The sequence below is a fragment of the Bombus flavifrons genome, chromosome 2 (genome assembly GCF_040668555.2).
Source record: "Bombus flavifrons isolate JBK064 chromosome 2, iyBomFlav1_principal, whole genome shotgun sequence".
Classification (NCBI taxonomy): Eukaryota; Metazoa; Arthropoda; class Insecta; order Hymenoptera; family Apidae; genus Bombus; species Bombus flavifrons.
In genome coordinates, this window is record NC_138443.1 from 16,906,656 (window position 1) to 16,929,280 (window position 22,625).

Genomic DNA, 22,625 nt, shown 5'->3' on the forward strand with positions numbered 1-22,625 from the left:
GCGATAGCCAACGTGTTTCTTTTCTAACAATGTTATTTAAATCATTCGTATTGTCGAAAATTGTTTAGTCCATAAAAATTATCTTACTTTAATCATTCTGAGAAACTTAGTACTTAACGTGGATGACCATCGCGATAGCCAACGTGTTTCTTTTCTAACAATGTTATTTAAATCATTCGTATTGTCGAAAATTGTTTAGCCCATGAAAATTATCTTACTTTAATCATTCTGAGAAACTTAGTACTTAACGTGGATGACCATCGCGATGGCGAAGTGTTAAGTAATACACAGTCGCTTTCTTGAAAATTCCCTTGCAATTCGCCGTTATTTACGAGGGAAGACGTATCGAATAAAATTTTAAAGCTGGACAAATAAAAAACGATGACGTTGTTTCTTTCCACTCAGATGGACAATGCAACTATTGGAAGAGTTCTTCCGGCAGGGGGATAAAGAGAATGCTCTCGGCTTGCCGTTTTCTCCGCTATGCGACCGTAACAATACCCTGGTAGCTGAATCGCAAATAGGATTCATCGAGTTTATCGTCGAGCCCAGCATGCAGGTGTGCAGCGACATGTTGGAGACGGTTCTCGCTCCGTTGAATATAAAGGAGAATGTGGACGAATCGAACGACGGTGAGCGAAAGCCTATCTATGTCACGCTTTAATGCGTTTCACTTGCCCCACTCTGTGAAATCTATTCAAATGACGAATAATTCATAGGATCCGTCGGAGAAAGCAAGAGATTCAAGATCGGTAAACCTTGGATTCCTTGCCTCGGTGACAACAAGAAAATTTGGAAGGAACAAGCTGTTCGAGGTATCTTCATCAAGATTATTTTTACATTTCTGAGGAAAAGAGCGGCCACGATATCAGGACACGGAGAATTAGGCTCTCTTGTGTATTTTCAAATATTAATAATTAAAATTCCTTCGTCGAGCTTCGTAATTTTATGAACGTAAAGGAAAGAAGAGGTTTCCTCTTAAAGACAAATTTTTTCACCCTCTAAATATTATAACGAGTAATTTACTTTGAGTATTTTGTATACTTACGCACGCTATTCATGATGTGAAAATTTGTTACGTTTAAATTTCTCGTAAACATTCATAGTATATCAACAGTAATGGATCTTCTGCGAATACGTATTTCGTAAAATTGGTGTCTCAGTAAATACTCAGTAAATATCATTCATGTATTCGGTAAATATTATTCTTTCATTCTTTTTTGTTTAACTTGAGGTCGAGAAAGAAATAGAAATAGAGATACATGTGGTAGGATAAAAACAAACAGCGACCTTTTATATCCTTACTGAAATAAATCAAATTTATCATTACTATATCGTTTTGTTTGTTATTTTACTTGTCAACAGACGCCGAGGCAAGAGCGCAAAAGGAACAAGCGCAGAAGGAGCAAGCGCAGAAGGAGCAAGAGCAAAAGGCGAGCAGCGAGAGCCGCGAGGACAGCGACACGACGCAGCCAGCGTCCGAGGAATGAAAAATCCAGCGGGCCGTTCTATTTTTCAAGAAGATATGTAATTTTAGGCTACGAAGAAGCTCGTGATTCAACACACAGCAGAATATCCACCGCGTTGTGTCTGTCTCAGTGACACGTCTAAACGAATCGCGCGTCACCAAGAAAGTGATCTCCCTCGACGATCGAGCGAACGCGCGAAAGGTCAAGTGTACGATTAAAAAGAATACTCCCACGACTATTTATACCGTTTGTTCACCACACTACAAACAATTCTTCACCGATTTCGCTGTATTTCGACGATCACTCCACCTTTTTATCGATCGACCAAAAATTATCGATGTCTCTGCTACGCGTCTTCAATTTCTCGTCTTGATTTTTCTCGCGGTCGAACGTAGCCTTTGCATAATCGATGCCATCGACAGTCCTTGCTATTATTCTCGCTCTTTCGTTGCCGAGAAATCTTCGCGATTTGTAAATACAACAGAAGCTTCGCGGGATTTTTCTTACGCTACGCTACTGTCGAGCAGGTCGCGGTCTTTTCGTAGCTTTCAAGCTTTGGAAGTGACGCCTTAACCAACGATGTTCGATCGTCGAACACGGTGATACTAAAAGTAAATCGTGATCGAAAGAAATTCAAATTTTAAGAATAAGATGGCTCAGAATCTTTTTGTTTCGTTTATGTGAGTGTCGCTCGTCGTATTTTCTTAAAAGTTTAAAGTACATAAATATCATTCGTGAATTCTTGAAAAATTTACATTAAAAAGGGGTCAACGAAGGAAACATTCCTTCGCAATTGCTCAATAAGAACGAAGATTAATTGTTGACTTTCGATCGATGAAAAATTCAGTAAATGTAGGTCATAGTTGAATTATGATACACAATGGTATGACTCGTACGTTCTTTATAAAATTAGCATACTATTCGAGGATCGTGAGTTGTCGCTTAGTCACATCAGCTTTTAACAAACGAGATCTTTGCGATTTTTGTTGCATCATCATACTAGTAGTTTGTACTCTCTTTTGATCGAAGATAGAGCGTAACGCTCATCAAAAACATCATGTCAATGTAATTCTACTCCTGATCAAACGTATAATTAAAATTAGAAAATTGTTAGGATTATAACTAACTGTACGATGCGATTCTGTAATGAAAACACTAAACCTATACTGACAAATTTAAAGCAATTTAGTAGCTACATGTTGAATTATAAGGAAAAAAAGATGCGAGCATGCGATTAAGGCGTTACTTTCTCAGCTTACTTTACGCGTAAATATTACTATCAAAACGTAGAAATATAGTTGGTCGAGTTTCCATCGTAAGCGTAGCCTAAAGTTACCAGCTGCAATAGGCGGCAAAAATCAAGTACACGTTGACACACACATACATCTATACATGCAGCAAACAAACATACATATATAAAGAAAAGAAAAGAGAAAGAGAAGATCGTAAACGTACTTACAATTAGAAGCACAATTGTCTGTTCGCGATGTAGTGGTAGCGCGTGTGAAAGGACGCTAACATCAACACGTCGACGGGTTTTCCATAGCGTTTCGCCATTGGAGCGCTGTCTTTGTCCGTACCTGTTTTTTCTTACAATTAGTGTATAACTAAGAGCATACGTTTTTTCATAGGAACGAAGACTTTCATCTTTGAGGGAAGAAAAGAAATAATATTGAATTCGATCATTGAACGAGCTATACTAACTAATAACTGCTCATAATCCTCGTTTCTCATAAAATCCTTGAAATTCATAGTTTCTTAAAGTACCGATCATTTGCTACGAGCACTGAGCCAATCTCTTGTTCGTAAATAATATTCTACGTTTATAGGGAGGCATGAAATAAAAATTATTTGCTATTTTCATCTTTTTTTATAAAATCTTTGAAATGTCTAATTTATTGAATTTTTTTAAGGATACTGTAAACCCTGACTTAAACTCACGAACATGCGTAGATTTGTAAGTGCGAGTGTTTTGCGTATAACATTAGGGTATCTGAGAAATATTACGTAACATCGATCATTCTACTCGAGTTATTTTCAGATCATCAAATAAAAAAAAAAAAAAAATAAAAAGGGTAAAAAAAGCTTAGGAGGCTGCTCGCGCTAATTCTAATGGCATACATTTCCTTCTTTGTACTTCGTGGATTTAAAGGATACGATGAAATCTCTAATCGAGATTCAATTTATTAATATATAAATCTAATTCTAATCGTGTTATATGTAAATTCTCTTCGCTAATGACCAAGTCATCATAAGGAAGAATTTTCTTTTTTTTTTTTACAAATACGCAATATTTTTAACGCTGGAACTACCAATAGCTAAAGTATAAAACTCGTACCAAGCAAATCAACATGCAAGATATTCAGGGTGGTTGGTAACTGGTGGTACAAGCGGAAAAGGAGTGATTCTGCGCGAAAAAAGAAGTCGAAAATATAGAATAAAAATTTTTCATTTGAAGTATTGTTTTCGAGAAAATCGACTTTGAATTTTCGCTCGGTACGCGTGCGGTACGTTATAACGGATCTCATTGTAGATCGTTGTCTCGATGGAAAAATGTAAAAAAAAGAAAAAGAAATTAAAAAAAGAAAGTTTTTATTCTATATTTTCGACTTCTTTTTTCGCGTAGAATCACCCCCTTTCCGCTTGTACCACCAGTTACCAACCACCCCGTATAAAGATAGATATAGCGCAGAAAGACCACTTTATCAAAAATCATTGAAATCCTTCAAAATAAATCATTTTAGATCTATGTATAAAACTATCGTGAAAAATTACGAACCGATCATTTTCACTACTCTGCTAGCTCTTACGCCAAAGACACCCTAATATTTGAGCAAAACATATTTTTCATAGCTTTATCACAAATAACTTGATCGAGATACTAGTACGAAGCTTGTAGGATTGATAGACGCAGGCTGGCTGTCGCACAAGTGTCGAATTCCAGGCGAACTTCATACGAGGAGAATCTGACATTCTTCTTGACGGGATATGGCGAAGTTGAAAGCCTTCGGGCTGCGTTGAACCCAATCTTCGATACGCTCGCGCAATACGCGTCAGGTTCCCGCCACCAGAAAAGCTTACACTTGCCTTCTCGAAACTTCGACCGGCCGATTGGCACGGAGAAAGGCGAAAAGTTGCTTCTTTTCCAAGAAGGTCCGATTTCTCCAGTTCGATTCGCTCGTAAGCTTGCACTTATAAAGTTTCCAAGAAACTTAGGATCCCTTACGAAATTGCTGAGAGTTTCGTTCGAGATTCGAGACAGATCGCTGCTTTGATTCGACTTCTGGAATATTTCTCTTTTAAAGTAACTTTCATACTATTCCATACATTGATTAATTATCTGTACAGCTTGAAACGCCTTGTTAACTAAAATTGATTAATCGGATCGTGTTTCGCAAGTTAGCCGCGTCGAGGAGCTTCTTAGCATTTTTCAATCTTTGCTTCAATCTCTGATATTTACTTACGCTTTACTCGAGAAATTTGAAAAAAAAAGAAAAAAATACAAATCCTAGTGAAATTTACACGATATAAACGACTGAAAAATCGAACACCATTTCGAACCACGCGACGTCTAATGGATAAATAATAAATAAAGCAACCGACGCTTAACGAAAAATAAGAGAATCGATGAAATTGGACGAAAGAACCGATTTTTAAACGCAATAATCGGGTAAGAGAAGCGTAACGAGTAGAAATCGGCGATTGAAGGAAACGAACGAAACGAGAACGGACGAGCATCGAATTAGGAAGAATCGGACTTAAATCTAGCTGTGTGAGTTAGATTCATAGGGGTGTAACGTCGTTGTACATACTTACATTAGATGTGTATTCGTATACACGTAAAGGTGCAGCTTTAATGTATGTAAATGTAATGTAAAAGGGATATCACTAGCGTTTACTTAACGTGTGCTATGTTTCGTGTACATGTACATACATACATAAACGAGAAGGGGACGGAGTAGGTGTGTTTCTGCACATTTCAAGCGCAATGTCGCGAGAAACGCGAACTGGTAATTACGAACGCGTCTAGTTTGTACGTTCGATCGAACATATCGGGGAATCGCATCGTTTTATCCTGTTAACTTTGATCGATTGAACGATAAGCGAAGAGAAGAATCCTTTGAAATCGAGGCTCACAACGTTCGTCGAGAACGACGTAATGCGATGTGAACTGCATTATAGGATTTAATAAACGGAGGAACCTTTAGCGCGCGTACATTTGTAAGGAACATAGAGAATGCATAGGACAAAGTCTTTCGCTCGAAGATTAAACATATCCGTCCTGTATTTATTTGATTTCTCTCCTTCGCGTACGTGTCGTGTTTCATTGGCGTAGAATTTGATGCTGCTTGGTACGGATAAGATATCGCATTCTGCTGAATTTCTCGGATACTATGATCTAAATTATTCAAAATAGCTTGTACCAATGAGAAATAATAGAATTCGGCGATATGAAACTAATCGTATGTAATTTCTGAAAATGTACCTGCTTTACAATTCAACAAATGATTTTTGAAATTTACAACTGAAAGTGCTTGTACAGAATTGCATCTAAGATAGTTGAACTAGTGCACGTTACGATTAAATTGAAAAGTTCCATCTCTTTCTATTCAAACGTGATGATAAACGATAAAGTCTTACGAACCTCCCACTATAAATATATTTCAAGCCAAGCGAAAACGCTTTAATTTAAAAACTTTCTCGAAGCTTTTTCATAAAGTTTTCTCTTATGACCGTATGGGTAAAAAGAAACGAAAGATTTAAATCTCATCCAAGCAATTAAAACTAATCGCCGTGAAAAGAAAGAAATGTAACATGTTCCAGGAACACGACCCGTATCTCCTTCATGTGCGAGTAAGTTAATTGTACATACGTGGAACAAATCGTGGGCGAGATCAGTTGCCTGTTCGCAACGCAACAAAGGAACATTCGCGTGTTTTTTTCTTTAGGGCGATTTCCCAAGTAAGACTGTGCACGAGGTTCGAATTCGTTGCAGCGGATCGTTTCGAAAGCCAAGCACGCTGCTCGGGCGATTTTAATGTGTTTGCATGCTCGCATTCGTCGCGACGCGAACGCGACCACGCACTTGCCACTTTTGCGTTACGTGCTCAGCACGAAAGTTCATTTTCCTTACTGCAGCGGACGAGGGGCCAAAACGCGTGATAGAATTTAAAGAGAAACAAAAAAAAAAAAAGACAAAAAGAGACAGTACATTTGGAACCATGCTCGTACCAAGAGAATATTTCAATAGGAAACGCGCGAGCGAAAACGCTATATTAAGTAGGTACGCATTGTATGCTGTCTACTCGATGCTTTTGATTTTTTTTTTATCGTAGTACCACTGTAAACAACTTATGATCGTACAAAATTGAATAATAATGGTAAGACACGTAGTTTAAGATGGAGAGAGCTCGATGCAGAAATTATCGCAAGGGGAATTAATTCCATCGAACATTAACAGCCATTGTATTTCGTTTTCTCTGAAAGGTGCGTAATGTTTAGAAGGTTAATGAGTTTTAATAAGAAAATTTGTAAAGAAATTAATATTTCGTTGGTTACAATTTCAAGCTCGATTCGTCGATATACTTCGAATATTTGTCATCTACATCTTTAATCGAATCTTCGATGAAATTGAATTTACATTATGACGAATACGATGTACGTTTCGCTAACAGTTGTTTCAAATTCCAGCAATCAATTCTAAAATTCCAGCATAATTTTACAAAATTATTTATTTATTTACCGTAGGTGAACATTCCATATCTACTTAGTTTCATAAATTATGATTTCACCTGTTAAGAATTTCTCAATACTTTCTTCCAGTTCAGATCAACTTATTTCACCGCGATACAACTATATCTCCGCGTTAAGAGTTCCCGCCTAAATTTATCCTACAAAAATCCATCTCGTTCTTTCATCCAGTTATCGCATGCACGTTTCTCTATCGAGCTCTTCGAACTCTCGTTAAAACGAGCCCTCTTCAACGTCATTCGTATTCGCGTATTCGCTCGCGTCGCTCAGTCTCACCTTAATCGTCTAACTTTTTTCAAAGAAATACTGGCCTTTCCTAGTAGAACAGTGAAAATAAATACGTATCAAGGCCACCTTACGATTCAAAATGTAAAACTGAGAGCCGCGTAACGCGTACTTGATACGTATAACCTATCGTAACGCTTTGCTCTAGGTGTACCTAGTAAATAAAATATAAAAAGGAAATGTAAAGAAAACAGAAAAGAAAAAAATATAATAGCCTGAACGCGACACGTGGCTCGTGTACAGGAGGTCGCGAGAGAAGGATCGATATTACACGGCAAAGAGGCTTGGAACAACAATATTCGACCAATAATCGTAATTCATAAGATAAGCTAACTCAAAGATACACGTACATAAACACTCACACGCATACATACAATGTACACGTACACCGGATGTGCGCATAAAAGAGCACCACTTAAGCCCCAAAGTGTGCAAAAGTTCGATTTCCATTGGTTTTCATAAAGAAACGTTAAATAATCGGTGACTGTATAAGAAAACTCGTCGATTAAATATACATTATGAGGAGAAAATATGGGAATCGAACGGGTATTGTACGCTTTTCGTTCTTTCCTCCAGTTTTTTCGTTCGTCGTTCCTTCGTTCAACGTTCGTTTAATCGGCACAATTAACCGCAACAGATGTGTACATAATCGATAAAAGAAACCATACAGCACCGTGTCCGTTTGATGTGATGTAATTAAGTAATAACGTCTAAGTGAAACAAAGATATGGTACGGGAGAATATATATTAATATAAATACAAAATATAAAGTATAAATACACGTCGTGTATAATTAGTACTGTATTCTGCATAAATTCACCGAGAAATAAAAAATACTCGATTACTCATCGTAATTAGTTATTCAGCCCATGAGAACCTTTTCGCCTTGACTCTTTTTTTTTTTACTCCACTATCGGCCACATCGGCAACACGGAAATTCTTTTTTTTTTTTGTCGTTTTCGCTAGTAAAATATGCAAATACGAGGATGGCGACCGTATCGGTAAATTAACAACTTTCTGCGAAACTTTGCGAGTCGATGTCAAGAATATTCATCAAAGTGTAAAAGAGTAACACGCTATTTGCGTTAAATTTATATTTTGTATAGAGACTCTTGCACCTGTTATATTCGAACTGGAGTTCCACCGAGTTAACTACCAGAGGATAATGAGCAAGATGAAAAGCATCATTATCTTTTAATTAGTTCGCTCGACCTCTCCAAGAGGTCCACCGTATCTCTTAAAGATATCCTCCGGGTAGAAAAAGAAAGAGCAGATAATCTTGTTTCTTCTGATCTTCTTAGATCTTACTTTATCGGCGTGGCTAGAGGCGAATGAAAGCCTATGAAACCCTATCCAATGGAAGATGACTTTTATATGGTACAATTGGCTCTTTCGTCTCTCGAGAGTTATCCCATGGATCCCAGATGACATCGCGTGGAGATGAATGGATATGGCTAGAACCGAGCCATCACAACGTTGAAGTTCCTCGTGCTAGTTAATAGCAAGCGAAGAAGAAACATCGGCTGCGTATCGGTTTTTGACGTACTTGTAACAAATAGAAAATTCTGCACAGCTTGGCCAGCCAATAATTACCAACAGTCGTTTCCTTGCATCTACCGTGTGAACCACTGTATCGCAGAGAATACTACATTACTCGTGGAATTACTTAACAAAGGAACCAACCCGCAACCGAAATCCACAAAGGAAATCATCCTTCTTCTATTACCAATTTCGAAGATACGAACCTGTCTTTAATTTTCCAAATAGCGAATGCTACAAGTCCATAAATATTTATTCTGAAAATTAGATTTCACTATCAAACGAATTGTTCAACGTTATGACTAAAATTCTATTAATAATCAGTCAAAATGTAACCAGGCCTGAGCTTTAAGATAAGTAGCTTGGAAGAAAATGTATCAATTTTTCCACAAGAACAGAGCTCTCTTTCTTCGCGCTTTATAATAATTTACCACCTCCGGTAATCGGTAAAATATTATTTTCAAACTCGATACCATTAGTCGGTGCATTGCTGTCTGTTACCAACAGAATAAGCACTTCGCATCTGTTATACCGACCATTTCGAGCTACGTAAGAAAGGTAAGTAAAACTGTATTGATCGCGCGGTACGCATGCGTACGCGCTAATCGGATCACATGTTGGAAGAGTAACGCAAGTCGAACGGGCCTGCCAGTGCAAGCAACTGCGCTACGTTCGGTGTGTACGACCGAAAGCTTAAGTAGTAACGGCGTAAAGAACCGTTCGTGATCAGACACGTGTTTCGAAGTGATCGCGGAGGGGAACCGCGTTCGATCAGCAGGCCTAATAGCTCGTGTTACCACACGGTATATTCTTCATTTATTAAATCGTTGAAATATTCGTCGGACATTTCATTAACGCAATGAAAACATCTTTGATGTGGGTGAACGACTAAGCTGGTTTGAACAATCCACTGTTTCTCTCCTTAAATCAATGTGAAGCTCTCGAAATCCTATCCTTTTTCATTTTCATTCATCTCGCGCATCAGACATTCTTCTCATCCCCGTTGTTCATGGCTTGGATAATACTTCGCTGCAATTAGAGAAACAGTAAGTAATTGTTGTTTGATTGCAAATAGTCGATCATCGATGGTAGAACGCTTACAATGTTCGTTATTTAGCTGTTTAAATGAGATCGTGGTAGTTAAATAGCCGCATTATGGTACACGATGAGTAGATCGAGCTTTGTGAACGTATGTTTTCTGGAATCGTAAATCAAGCAATGGCCCGTATGGTGCGGAACAGCCCGGTATAGATAAAGCTGCATTGCGGCGATGTCCCGCCGGAGTGTACTCCTCGACGTGCTTTCATGCGTTCGTGAAATCCTACGATCGTTTGTCCCTGATACAAATACGTTTGACGTAACGTTGAAGGTGAATCGACGAACGTTTCGTTCATTCGTATCGATCAACGACGTATAGCACCACTTGATCTATACGAATATTCTATAAATGAAACATTTATTGTTAGTACATTTTAAAATAGCGTTTGATACTGCTTTATGCGTTTTAATTTACATTGTCTATGCCTGAACGAATTTCATTTAATTTTACTGGCCAAATTAAGACGATGTTTTATTGTTATTAACACGAAAATGGTTTAGTTTATTTCGTCTTCTATCTATTAATTTCATTTTATCGTCATATGATATCGTATTGATAGTTGAACAATTTTGAGACGCTCGGACAAAGGAAGCGTCGATCGAAGCATTGGTCAAATTACATCGCTCATACTCCGAGAACCTTGGCGTGCTTGTTGCTCGATATTACATCCGCTTCCACCCCCGCAATTCCTGCTGTCAGCGTAATTTCAAATTCTTGCGGCATCCAACTTTCGATGGAGATGTTGACACGATCGATGATCTACTTTCGCATTCTGAAAGTGCTCTATCTTCTTTGTGGCATCACGATTTTCAAACAAACTTCACTCGACTGGTCTATCAAAAGATACACAGGACGATAATAAAGAAAAGAAAAAAAGGACAGCGTTTATGAATTTCTATTTTCTATAGACGATTCCATATAAATACAGATTTAAAAGAAAGATCATTTTCTCCGACGTATGAAAATTAAAGTTCCAAAATTCTGTTACACGTCCCCTTCCTTATGGAACAAATTTAACAGCAAAGTAGAACATTTATTATCGCTTATCTTTGCAACAAGATATCTTTACATTTAAGGCAACCAAATTTTCTACAGATATCGAATATATATTCTTAATTATTGTTTTTTTTCTCTCTATATCATAAACTCCCTGCGATTCGTAACGTGTGCTACTATTAGCATCATTACGTTCTGAATAAATGGAAATCATTAAACATGTGAAAGATATTACGCAAGCGATAGTTAATCAGTTTCCAGATGCGGTTTCGGTCAGAATGAGCTATCAGCAAGGACATTCGCTATTGTTTCGTATCACGACCGGTAACGGTAAAACGTCTCGTTCATTGTGTAACATCTGTGTATGCATATATAAACTTAATGAGAGCGTGATAAGGAGACCGGAGTAACAGATGGTTGCTAATCTTACTGCAAGCGCAACACCATAAGTATTAAAGGTTAGATCATGCCACGTGTGAAACGTTAAAGATGAGAAAAAAAAAGTTTCCTTCGAAACTTTAAAACTGTATGAAGTTTTACGTAACTTTTATCGTCTCACCTGTTCATTCGTATTTTCCCTCATTATACATCTATATATACATTATATATAGATAATAAATACGCAATGTTCTTCTCTTTTACTATATATAAATATAGTTTTCCACTGTTTTCACAATGAAGAAGTGTATTAATTAAATCGTTTCACAACATTTCATTGATTAAATTGTATTTTAAATCAAACGTGTAAAATCGAGTGTGTGATATAAAGATCAAAGATCAATTAAATAATTTGTATAGTACGTGGTACGAAATAATTTTGAATTGTATACTTCAATTGGTATAAATTTTCTCTTCGTGGAAAATCCGATTTCATAGGTTTCTATCAAACATTTGAATCTTTCCACAAACTCTTGTACGTCATCAATCACTTTGAGAATATATTTACGTATTGATTACCGCAGAATAAATCACATGAATTACTATATATACGTTTCGTATATCAATGCAATACATGTTACGAATAATAATAATAAAATAATTTATGATAAAAATATAAATAGTTGATAATACGACGTTTGCTTATATTTTACTTGTACATTTTTCTCCGTTTATCAAGCCGTACACTTATTTTATTTATGTTTGCTCGCTTCACGTTTGAAGGTAATCTATCATGAATTTCAAACACATTTATATTTGCCCACGTGCACTTAGTTTGCTTGACGCAAATTCCTATTCAAAGACCTTCCCTTCTTGCAGAAATGATAAATATGTTTATCACCTTTGCACCGATACGATTGATAAAACGATACTTGTCGATATTCAACATAATAATGTTTTTTCAGTGTCACTTGTGCGAATTCATATGATACTACCAGGCGCTATTCCAAATAGGAAAATCAATAACACAAATTATTGATACCTGTGTACATATCGGAGCATAATTTCCCTTCAATGATGGATTTCGAGTGAATTTTTTACGGGATACGAAATTTCAATAACGATCGAATAATAAAAAAATATATTAAAAACGAATAACGATAGATTTTGCAGTTTATTTGGAATACGTGTTGAATAATCATATTCGAAGTGTTACGTGATTTTCAGTCATTAACATGGACGTTATAAGACAAAATGTTGCAACCAAAAACTTGTTATTACGTAACTATACTAAAAAACACGGTTGCATGTTTAACATAATCACAAACAGTTATTACGTGGAACCTTGACACAAAATGTGAGAGGAATTCTGACACCCATTAATAATTCTCAAATTATTCTCTTTCTTTCGTTCTTAGCAGTAGATAATTATTTTATGCTTTTAATAATTCTTCTTCCCCGTTCCATTTTTTATAAATTACACACAATACCTCTTATTACGTTGATTTTATAAATTCCGATATCATTGTTTTTATAATAACGATGTCCGTTTAAGAATAATTTCATTAATCTCGAAAGTACGAATTTCATTCGTTACGAGCTGATCTTACATTTTTCGTACGAAAAGTTCAGCAAATGTTTCCCTGCCGACGTTTATCGGTTCGCGTACGATGCTCCGTACGTACCTCGTCGACCTACATACATTTTCAATGAGCCTTTCGCTGCTTGTCAAAATTCAAACAATGCTCATTAGGTGACAGAATTTTTGCCGAACAGAAGATAATACGCTCGCACAAAACTGCAGATAACATATTCATGATTTGAGTCGCGAACTTCATTGCTCATTACGAACGAAGATGCTTTTCAATGATATTACGTCAAGGATAAAGGCAATGGATTCTTTTGATGATTAGCGATTAACCATCTGGAAAACTGGTATTGATTAAAGTTTGTTACAATGTTCAAATTTAGACGAAGGGTTTTTTGAGTTGTTACAGTTTACCATATCGAATATAGAGAACGTATTCACGTGGTTAATGATACCTAATGGATGCACATTAATAATGTAAATAGCATTTTTAATTTCAACTTTATATACTTGATACTATGTATTAGATTGTCCGATAAGTTTCTTTCGTTTTATGAGGAAATAATAGATTAGGAAATAATAGGAAATAATAATAATAGATTTTTGTTTTATATTATTTTGTCGAATTACGTACGATCCATTTTGTTATGTTGAGATAAACACCGCGACATTTCACAGACTTGGTTTCACGTTTATACGAAGGTGCACTATTGTAAAAAACACGTTTGCGAAAGAAAGACACTTTTTCGGGCAACCTAATGTTATTGTAAGATATTGTTATAAAACATCGCATTATATCAGACATCAGAAGAACGAAGTACACGCTGTTAAACCTGTGGATAGAGCTGAAGAACTGTAATTTTCATGAAATTTGATATTAAATACATAGAGTGTTTGCTGCAAAGAAACCTTTTTACTTCAAAATTTCAACAATTATGGAGAAACGTCCAAAAGAGAATCTGTTATTTATTTATTGGAAATAGACATTCGGATACTATCAAAGTCATTTATAATTCCATTTGTATGTACTTAATTTCGTCAATCCTAATACGTACTATGTTTCGCTTCAAATTCTTCTGGATAAATTTTTCTTCTAGTACCTTTCGTTCATTCTAATTTGTAGTTTGCAGCCTGCGAAATTGAACTTCTGCAAAATTGAAGAAAAGAAAATTTTCAGAAATTTACGAATATAGAAGCTGACTTGAAAAACAGAACGAAGGATAGTGAAAGTCGAAAGCACAAGCTTGCATCGTTATACTCGTTGGTAGAAGTTGAAGAACTGCAATTTGCATGAAGTCTAATTTAAATACTTACGAGATTGTTGTACTTGTCTGTTGCAGAAGATGGTGGATGTAACTACGGCTCTGCCATCCACTGGTGGAGCGTCCCTAATTGGACGCACCAGAGGTGCACTCAGATCCGTCAAGTCTGCGTTAGGAGGCAGCGGAGAGTATCTTCAGGGTTTGGGTAGCCGAATAGGATCCGTTCTAAGTAGCAGTTTAGAAGAAAGTGAATTGACCACGACGCCGTCGACGTCGCCATCTTCGCCACAAGCACCACCTCAGACTTCCAATCCGGAAGAACAGCTGGCTAGAAGAAAATTAAGGCTCCCAAGGTAAGCTCCTGTCTCGCGAATCTATTGCTAAATAATTCTACAGCAGCACGAATAAGGTGTATTAGAGGTGTGAAGAGTAATTGGGCATCCTCTCAGCTTACTTTGATTTTATTAATCTTGTTATACGCGAGAAATGAGACTATATTACGAGAAATATATATTTTCTTTTACGATTTAATTAATATATTTTGAGTTATGAGTTTGATAAAATATTGCTCACGCGTATCGCTTACTATCGAAAAGTAATTACGAACGTTAATCAAATCTGTGCAATATTCTCCTCGACTGCTTTGAGAATGTATTGCTCGTAAAATCTTCAGAGATACATATAAATAATAATTTTAAGAAACGTTCAAAATAAATAAAATGATATAAAGGTATTTTACTATTGAAATAAAATGTCACTCTTTTATCTATCCTATTTTCCCTTTAAGTGGTTTGCGCATTAACTGAAATGCAATTTACGATGCATAATAGATGATCGATAAGGTGCACTAGTTTCATATAGAAGAAAATTGGTTTGTTTGTCGTTTCTTCTGTACGTGACGGTAACAAGTGACAGCTTGATAAGTATTGCGAATTTAATGTTTCATGCATTTCAAACAGTATCTTTACTTTTAATCTTCTGAAAAAGTTGACTTGTAGCAGAGAAACATTTTTTAATAAATTTCAAATAAAATTCTCATGTATTTGCGTTTGCATTTTATATATTGTATATCGAGGTCATACGGATATCGATATTTTGGAAACTTCCGTTCATATTCCCGATAAATATTCTTGATATCTTTTAAACGTAAAATATCTTCGAGAAGTATTCTCGATCTTTTTTAAACATAAAATATTCCTTGAGATCTCACAATTTCTTGTTTTATACGTAGGTTTGGTACAGGATTATCGTACGAAGACTACGAAGCAATCGCGAGGCATAAACTGGAGCGTCAGGGTAGCGCCAATATGTCGAGGTGTATGAGAAAATATCCTCCGGGTATGACCTACGAGGAAATAGCCTCGTCGAGATCAGCCGGAAACAAAAGACAAGAGCATAAAGTAGAGGAAGATAACAGCCCCGATAGGGACAGTGAAGAAAGCATAGAACCTCTTGAAGAAAGAGATATCAAGGCCACAGGGCCTGATCCTTTCGATAAATTAAACTACAGGGGAGGTGAGCAGCTACAAAAATATTCTGCTTCGTTAAATATTATAAAAAAGATTGTATACACGAATGTTCATTAATTACGTATACTTATATTTTTATGAATTCGGTGTAACATTGAAATTCCCTTCTTTCTAAAAGAATGCATTTTTAGTATTTTTTTTAATCCTTAAAGTAACATAGGTATCTGTTTCTCTAAATTTCGTTATTTCCGAAACGTTTATTTTCGCATGAAAATATATGTACAGTAAGTTTATTTTTAGAAAGAACGTTTTTATATAATATATTTTTGTTTCTCTTTGTCATGAAGCGAGGGCCCCGACCCGCTATCAGACGGTCGTTTTTCGTTTAGGTAAATGAACGTTGATTTGTATGTAAATATGTATGTGAACCGTCACAGGTTTCGTTCGTTTCTCACAAACCCTCCGTTTCCTTTCGGTGTTTTCACCGTATCGACAGTAAAGTTGCTATTAAAAGCAAGGACGAACCTAGGTTATTCAAATTAAGAGTAATACACGCTATTTGAATAATCGAATGACTTTCTGTTCATACGAGAACAGATCGATTATCATTTTCTTTTTTTTTTTTGCGATTTGATTTCTTTTTCAAGAGATTACTTATTTTTGATTATTTATCTCGATCGAACAACAAATTTTTCAAATAAAAATATAACAATATCTTTCAGTTTCTCTGTTGTTTCCAATCTCTGCTGCGCAAGACTATTCTCAAATTTTCCATTAATCGATATTCCGATAATCGATCGTCCCGTTAATCGGCGTTCTGATAACGCAGGTTCCGCTGCACTTCAAACTGTTTTACGCTGTTCCACGATTCATTTTACAAAATATGTATAAAAAATATACGAAACACGAATGAATAACTGACATATCGCAACTTTTCTGTCGGTACAAAAGCAATAATGCAAATAGATCCCTGGCTCCTACAGTTTTGTGTTTCTTGATGGAAAATCGTATCGTTGTACGCTTTCACGTGAACCTCCCTGTGTGTAAATATTTGGTGTCATTTGATATAAAAATTTAGACAGAACCTCGTACGTGCTTTCTAGTTTCCCAGATAAAACTGAGTTTCAACTTTGATAAATTCTGAATATATTAACATTCCAATGAAAATAGGAGATAATGGTTTCCTTTGTAAATTTAGTTACCGAATATATATTATTTAATAATTAATAATTGTTTATTACTTAAGCTTTACCTAAGATACATAATAATCATAGAATATATTTTCTAACGTGTTCTACTTTTAAAAAATCGTTTATTAGAAACTTCTGAACCTATCTATTAATACATTTTCTTTGCCTAGAATTTACATTTTATTCTCCACGATAAAAGAAAAATCTGCTATGTAGTTTTGATAGGAAATTTAATAAAAGTATCTCGAGAAATAAACCAAAGAGACCTTCGTTCGTAATTAATTGTGAAAGTGCGTCTACAATCCTGTTACTTACACCTATTAAATTTAAACACCATCTAACCCAACTGAAACTTAATTGCCTCTTTATTGTGTACCTTTGTATAACTTACCTCTCTTAAAAGCCAGAAATTTAGCTTGTTCAATCAGGTTTAATCCCTATAGTACACCTGTATAGTATACCTGATTACAATTTCTAATAGTACGATAGCATCACTGTATCATCCCTGTGTGTTCCCTGTTCCAAATATTAGATTAGACGTATTCTCAGAGGTGTTGAAGCAATACAATAACGTGGCACACGCACCAGTCTCGAGTATTAATTAGGGGAGCCGTAGATACGCTTCCACCATATTAGGCGATTGTTTCCTGTAGGATATTATTTCAGATATGCCGCCTTGTAGCAGCGACTCGATGAGCGATCAGGATGGTTACGGACCTAGTACGAGTTTAGACTCGAACATGGACGGCCGCAGATTATGGCAGAGATCAGGTAAAATTTATTTGAATACTAACCTGTTGATCTGGTCATCTATCAACCAGAAATTTCTATAGCAATGTAAAATTAAAAATTAGCAAAGACAGATCTCCATCGAATAGAGTGTTTTTAATAATTCTTTCAAGCATAAATGTAATTACAATGTATAATTCAGTATAAATATAATTTATAATATAATGTATATACAGTAGACGAGTTAAAATATAGAGGAGCCATGAATAAAGAAATTATTATATCTAAGAAATTGGGAATTCGAGAGATGAATTAACTTACTTTCGTCACCAAGGTTTACGAGTTAATTATCCGAATAATTTGAAATTTAAGTAAGACAAAATTTTGGGTCTTGTAATTTAGGTTCGTCGGGATCTGTCCAATCTTGGGCTTCTAGTTTATCAGCTGATAGTCAATCTGAGGAAGCTGCGGCGGATTTTATGAAAGCTTTTGTACCTCTTTTATTCGATGCACCGAATAGCATCGATCAGGAGCAAAAAGCAAGTTTCGGCCAAATGGTTCTTGTACGTGTTCAAATCTATTACGTGTATACATATTATCTGTTAAATTTTGTATAAATATAATGGTCGTTAAAGAAAAGGAATAACGTGCCGATTTCATTTCACACAGACAGAATCCGGTAGGATATGGTTCTCCAGAGTGGTGAACGCGAGGAGAGCACACCCCTGTGTAACAGAAGCATCGTTTTATTCTTTAGCTCAACACTTCGCGGTGGCTCTTTTCGAATGTCACGAGGCGGATGATTTCGCACCTGCCAAAAGTCTCATGAACATGTGCTTTACTTTTTACCACGAAGGTATCTAGATCTGTCTTTTATGTAATTTTCTATATTGCAGACAGCGTAGATTACAAATAATGAACGTCGCAATTATACATTTCATATATATCAAAATATACGTTGCAATTAATTTAATCGGATTTAATTAGTCGAAGAGTCAGGGTTGCAGGCATATCGCGAATACTTGTACTTGTTGTTGAATTTTCTATACTGCAGACAGCGTAGATTACAAATAATGAACGTCGCAATTATACATTTCATATATATCATAATATACGTTGCAAATAATTTAATCGGATTTAATTAGTCGAAGAGTCAGGGTTGCAACCATATCGCGAATACTTGTACTTGTTGTTGAATTTTCTATACTGCAGACAGTGTAGATTACAAATAATAAACGTCGCAATTATACATTTCATGTATATCATAATATACGTTGCAAATAATTTAATCGGATTTAATTAGTCGAAGAGTCAGGGTTGCAACCATATCGCGAATACTTGTACTTGTTGTTCAATTTTCTATACTGCAGACAGTGTAGATTACAAATAGTGAACGTCGCAATTATACATTTCATATACAGGGTGGTTGGTAACTGGTGGTACAAGCGGAAAGGGGGTGATTCTACGCGAAAAAAGAAGTCGAAAATATAGAATAAAATTTTTTTTTAATTTTTTTTTTCTTAAATTTTTCCATCGAGACAACGATTTACAGTGAGATCCGTTATAACGAGACGTGATAAAGTGCACGCGTACCGAGCGAAAATTCAAAGTCGATTTTCTCGAAAACAAAGCCTCAAACGAAAAATTTTTATTCTATATTTTCGACTTCTTTTTTCGCGTAGAATCACCCCCTTTCCGCTTGTACCACCAGTTACCAACTACCCTGTATATCAAAATATACGTTACAATTAATTTAATCGGATTTAATTAGTCGAAGAGTCAGGATTGCAGGCATATCGCGAATACTTGTACTTGTTGTTGAATTTTCTATACTGCAGACAGCGTAGATTACAAATAATGAACGTCGCAATTATACATTTCATATATATCAAAATATATGTTACAATTAATTTAATCGAATTTAATTAGTGGAAGTGCCAGGATTGGAGCCATATCGCGAATACTTGTACACACATTTGCGAGTACAACCCATATGGACGTCAATGAGATTCTGGACGGCGGCTTTCTTCGACGCGGTTCAATGTGAAAGAGCTTCGAGGCCAGTTCCTCCGAGGCCTGAGTCTCTAGATCAGGAGGCCATCGCCATCGAGGATCGAAAGTTTCAGGCTAATATCGTCTTTGGACAATTAGGGTAAACAGATTCGACAGAATGTTCGATGAACTTGTGTTTTATGTTATCTTTAAACAATTTCGTTTTTCAGGACGTTCACGTGTAACATGCACGCCTTTGGCCTGTCACGTACTCTGTGTCTAGAATTTCTTAGGAAGCAATGTGTAATCGCTAATCTAACGAAAGGTAAATTCATCAATTAATAACAACAACGTAGAATCAAAGGACGCTTATTATGATTACTCTTTATCTGAATTCTAACTTTACAAATACCCGAGGTGTATACTTTGTGCAATTATCGCTTTGACATTATTATGCTTTGAAGTATTACTATTAATAGTATTAAATACCGATGTATGTATGCGTATAGTACCTATTATTACTATAGTATATTACTGTACGTACACGAGTATTTAATAGCCACGATATTAGACGACAAAGCTATACGACAATGTAGTAGTATGTATTACTATATATGCGCGCTGCTTTATGATAAATAAAATAAAAAATTACTTCTTTCTTTCTGTTCTTCGTAAAAATAGAATATTTTTTGCTTTCGTTAAACAGAATGTACATATTTACAGAGCAGGAAAAGATGCTTCGTGACAACATAGAGAGAATGTTCGACGAGACCGAGCCCTGGCGGTAGTTTTGCTGAACATGAATCTAAGGATCCATGGAAACACTTTGTTGAAAAGGTATCTACTTATCGAATTGCGATTCGCAAGAGAAAATCGTTGCAAAATTGTCAATTAAAATACCGAATTCAGTGGAGTATAAATGAACAAAGATGTCAATTTTATCATACAACAAACACCAAAACAAATGCGGTTGTGATACCATCTGGCGCAGTTAAACTAAACGATATATGTAAATTAACGAATTTAAGCTGTATACTGTTCCTACCATTAACTAAACAGAACTTGTAAATCGAATTCTACGAAGACGAGAATCTCCGTGAAACTGTGAGAAGGATTCCGCGATTGTAATAAAACTGCTGCAATTAAAAATGATTTGCTATATTTTAATATTAAAATAATTCTATTATTATTATTATTATTATTATTATGTTGTTATCATTGTTATTATTACGGAATCATACTTGCGATTTTGTTTCGAAATAGTCTCCGAAAATTTCAAATTTCTTCTTTCAGTTCCGATAGGTTAAATCTCTGTAAATATACATATTATGAACAACGTATTCTCGATTTCTCCGTGAAAGTTGAAACGAAATTGTTGAATTCGCTTAGTTTATTTGTCAGGCTTCTATGTCCAAATCGAACTTAAGTCATAAGCGTAAACGGACAATAAATTACGTGGACGAATTCGTGTGATATTGATAATCGGTTTGTAGCGATGATCGACGTGAACGTTATTTCTGTACGGGCAAAGGGAAATTTCTGTAAATTTCGTGATCTTTAAAGGAGATTGCCAAGAGCGCGACATTTGCGTAGCGAATTTTTTCAAGTAACACGTTAACGACGAAAGTCTATTGAAAGCAAGACACAATTAATATGGATATATCGCTTGTTTTATAAATTCAAATAGCATTTCTATATGTTACAAAATATCGGAGCTTCCTTGCACGCACACAACTGAACTAATATCATTAGATCGTAATACCGTTAGATTGTCCTACTATATGAAAAATGATAGGATCGTAAAAAGAGATATTTATGATCTAGAACTTGCAATCTATCAATTTACTAATATTACCTATTAGTTGATAAATAATTGTATTAGTCGACAATATTATTATACTTGAACTAATATTACAAAACAAGCTGAAGACGGAAAGCTGTAAAACCTATACGAGTACAGAAATTTATAATTTATTACTTGTCACTTGTGAATTCACTGATGTAATATAGCTAAATTGTGCAAGAAAGCTCGGATCATAGTTAGCACAGTATCCATAGGCGACGCTTGTAGAACGTTTGGTGAAAAATGTTAGCAGATTTCTCGGTTAAAGCTCGCTGATTCTATTCTAGAGTAATAACGTCGCAACTGACGATGAAACGTGTTAAAACGTGAAGATACTTCTCGCTTTAAAATTAATCATACGTTGAGACTACTTTACACACGCTATCTTGTATAATTTCTTTTATAGATCTTTATGCGTAGAACAAGCTGCTAAAATTTTGTTCGATGATAATTCATGTAAGTGTGTTTGTATTTAAAAAGACATATCATTAAATACAAGCATCGCTGGATAATTATTTTGTATATCTGTCCGCATTTCCAGTGAAATTGTTAATGCGAGGGAAGATAATAACTAATAAATTTCTTCAACATTGAGATGATTTCTTATGAAAACCGTTTACTTTTACCAAAAACATCAAAGTTCGATACTACAATAAAACTAAATTGACTTACGACGCTGGTCTTAAAATCTCATAGAGGCAAATACGTATAATTTAGCAATCCAGATAATTAGTGAGATTAGATGTCAATTGCTTCGAATATAGTAATATTTTTCAAGTTAAATGCATTGTAAATAAGAAATCATAATTTCTTCCTATTCTATCGTAACACGCTTATAAAAATTCATTCGTATAATAATTCTTAATTAATAATCTCGTCTTGAAATCATATTATTTGCCGCGTAACAGATTATCGCGTGGTACAATGCTTTTAGACATGCATTTTAGCTTTCGCTAATATTTATTTTACCAAACATATACACGTACAGTTGTTACAATTTAAAAAATATTCTCCGGAGTAACACGACCACAGTGA

At 35.5% G+C, this 22,625-nt stretch overlaps 2 protein-coding genes across 8 annotated transcripts in view; both read left to right on the forward strand.

Annotated features, from left to right (window-relative positions):
• Nucleotides 1-6,671, forward strand: part of LOC138189787 (dual specificity calcium/calmodulin-dependent 3',5'-cyclic nucleotide phosphodiesterase 1A) — a 101,698-nt gene extending 95,027 nt beyond the window's left edge. For 2 of the 3 annotated variants that reach the window (XM_069131943.1, XM_069131941.1), the window contains exons 10-12: nt 406-632; nt 720-815; nt 1,366-6,671. In XM_069131943.1, the coding sequence (XP_068988044.1) occupies nt 406-632; nt 720-815; nt 1,366-1,490 (448 nt within the window). In that variant the 3' untranslated portion in view covers nt 1,491-6,671. The remainder of the gene's footprint in view (nt 1-405; nt 633-719; nt 816-1,365) is intronic. The other variant, XM_069131942.1, reaches the window with a different exon arrangement.
• A 2,997-nt stretch (nt 6,672-9,668) lies between these two features.
• Nucleotides 9,669-22,102, forward strand: LOC138189791 (uncharacterized protein KIAA0513). Of its 5 annotated transcripts, none has more exons than XM_069131947.1 (10): nt 9,669-10,090; nt 14,446-14,720; nt 15,599-15,882; nt 16,184-16,225; nt 17,693-17,797; nt 18,158-18,318; nt 18,425-18,611; nt 19,685-19,907; nt 19,978-20,072; nt 20,471-22,102. In XM_069131947.1, exons 2-10 carry the CDS (start codon nt 14,449-14,451, stop codon nt 20,533-20,535), a joined length of 1,434 nt encoding a protein of 477 aa, XP_068988048.1. In that variant the 5' UTR covers nt 9,669-10,090; nt 14,446-14,448; the 3' UTR covers nt 20,536-22,102. The 5 variants fall into 5 exon arrangements, with proteins under 5 accessions (XP_068988048.1, XP_068988049.1, XP_068988047.1 ...); XM_069131948.1 differs by having other exon boundaries at nt 14,449-14,720; XM_069131946.1 differs by having other exon boundaries at nt 9,669-9,847.
• Nucleotides 22,103-22,625: the final 523 nt, after the last annotated feature.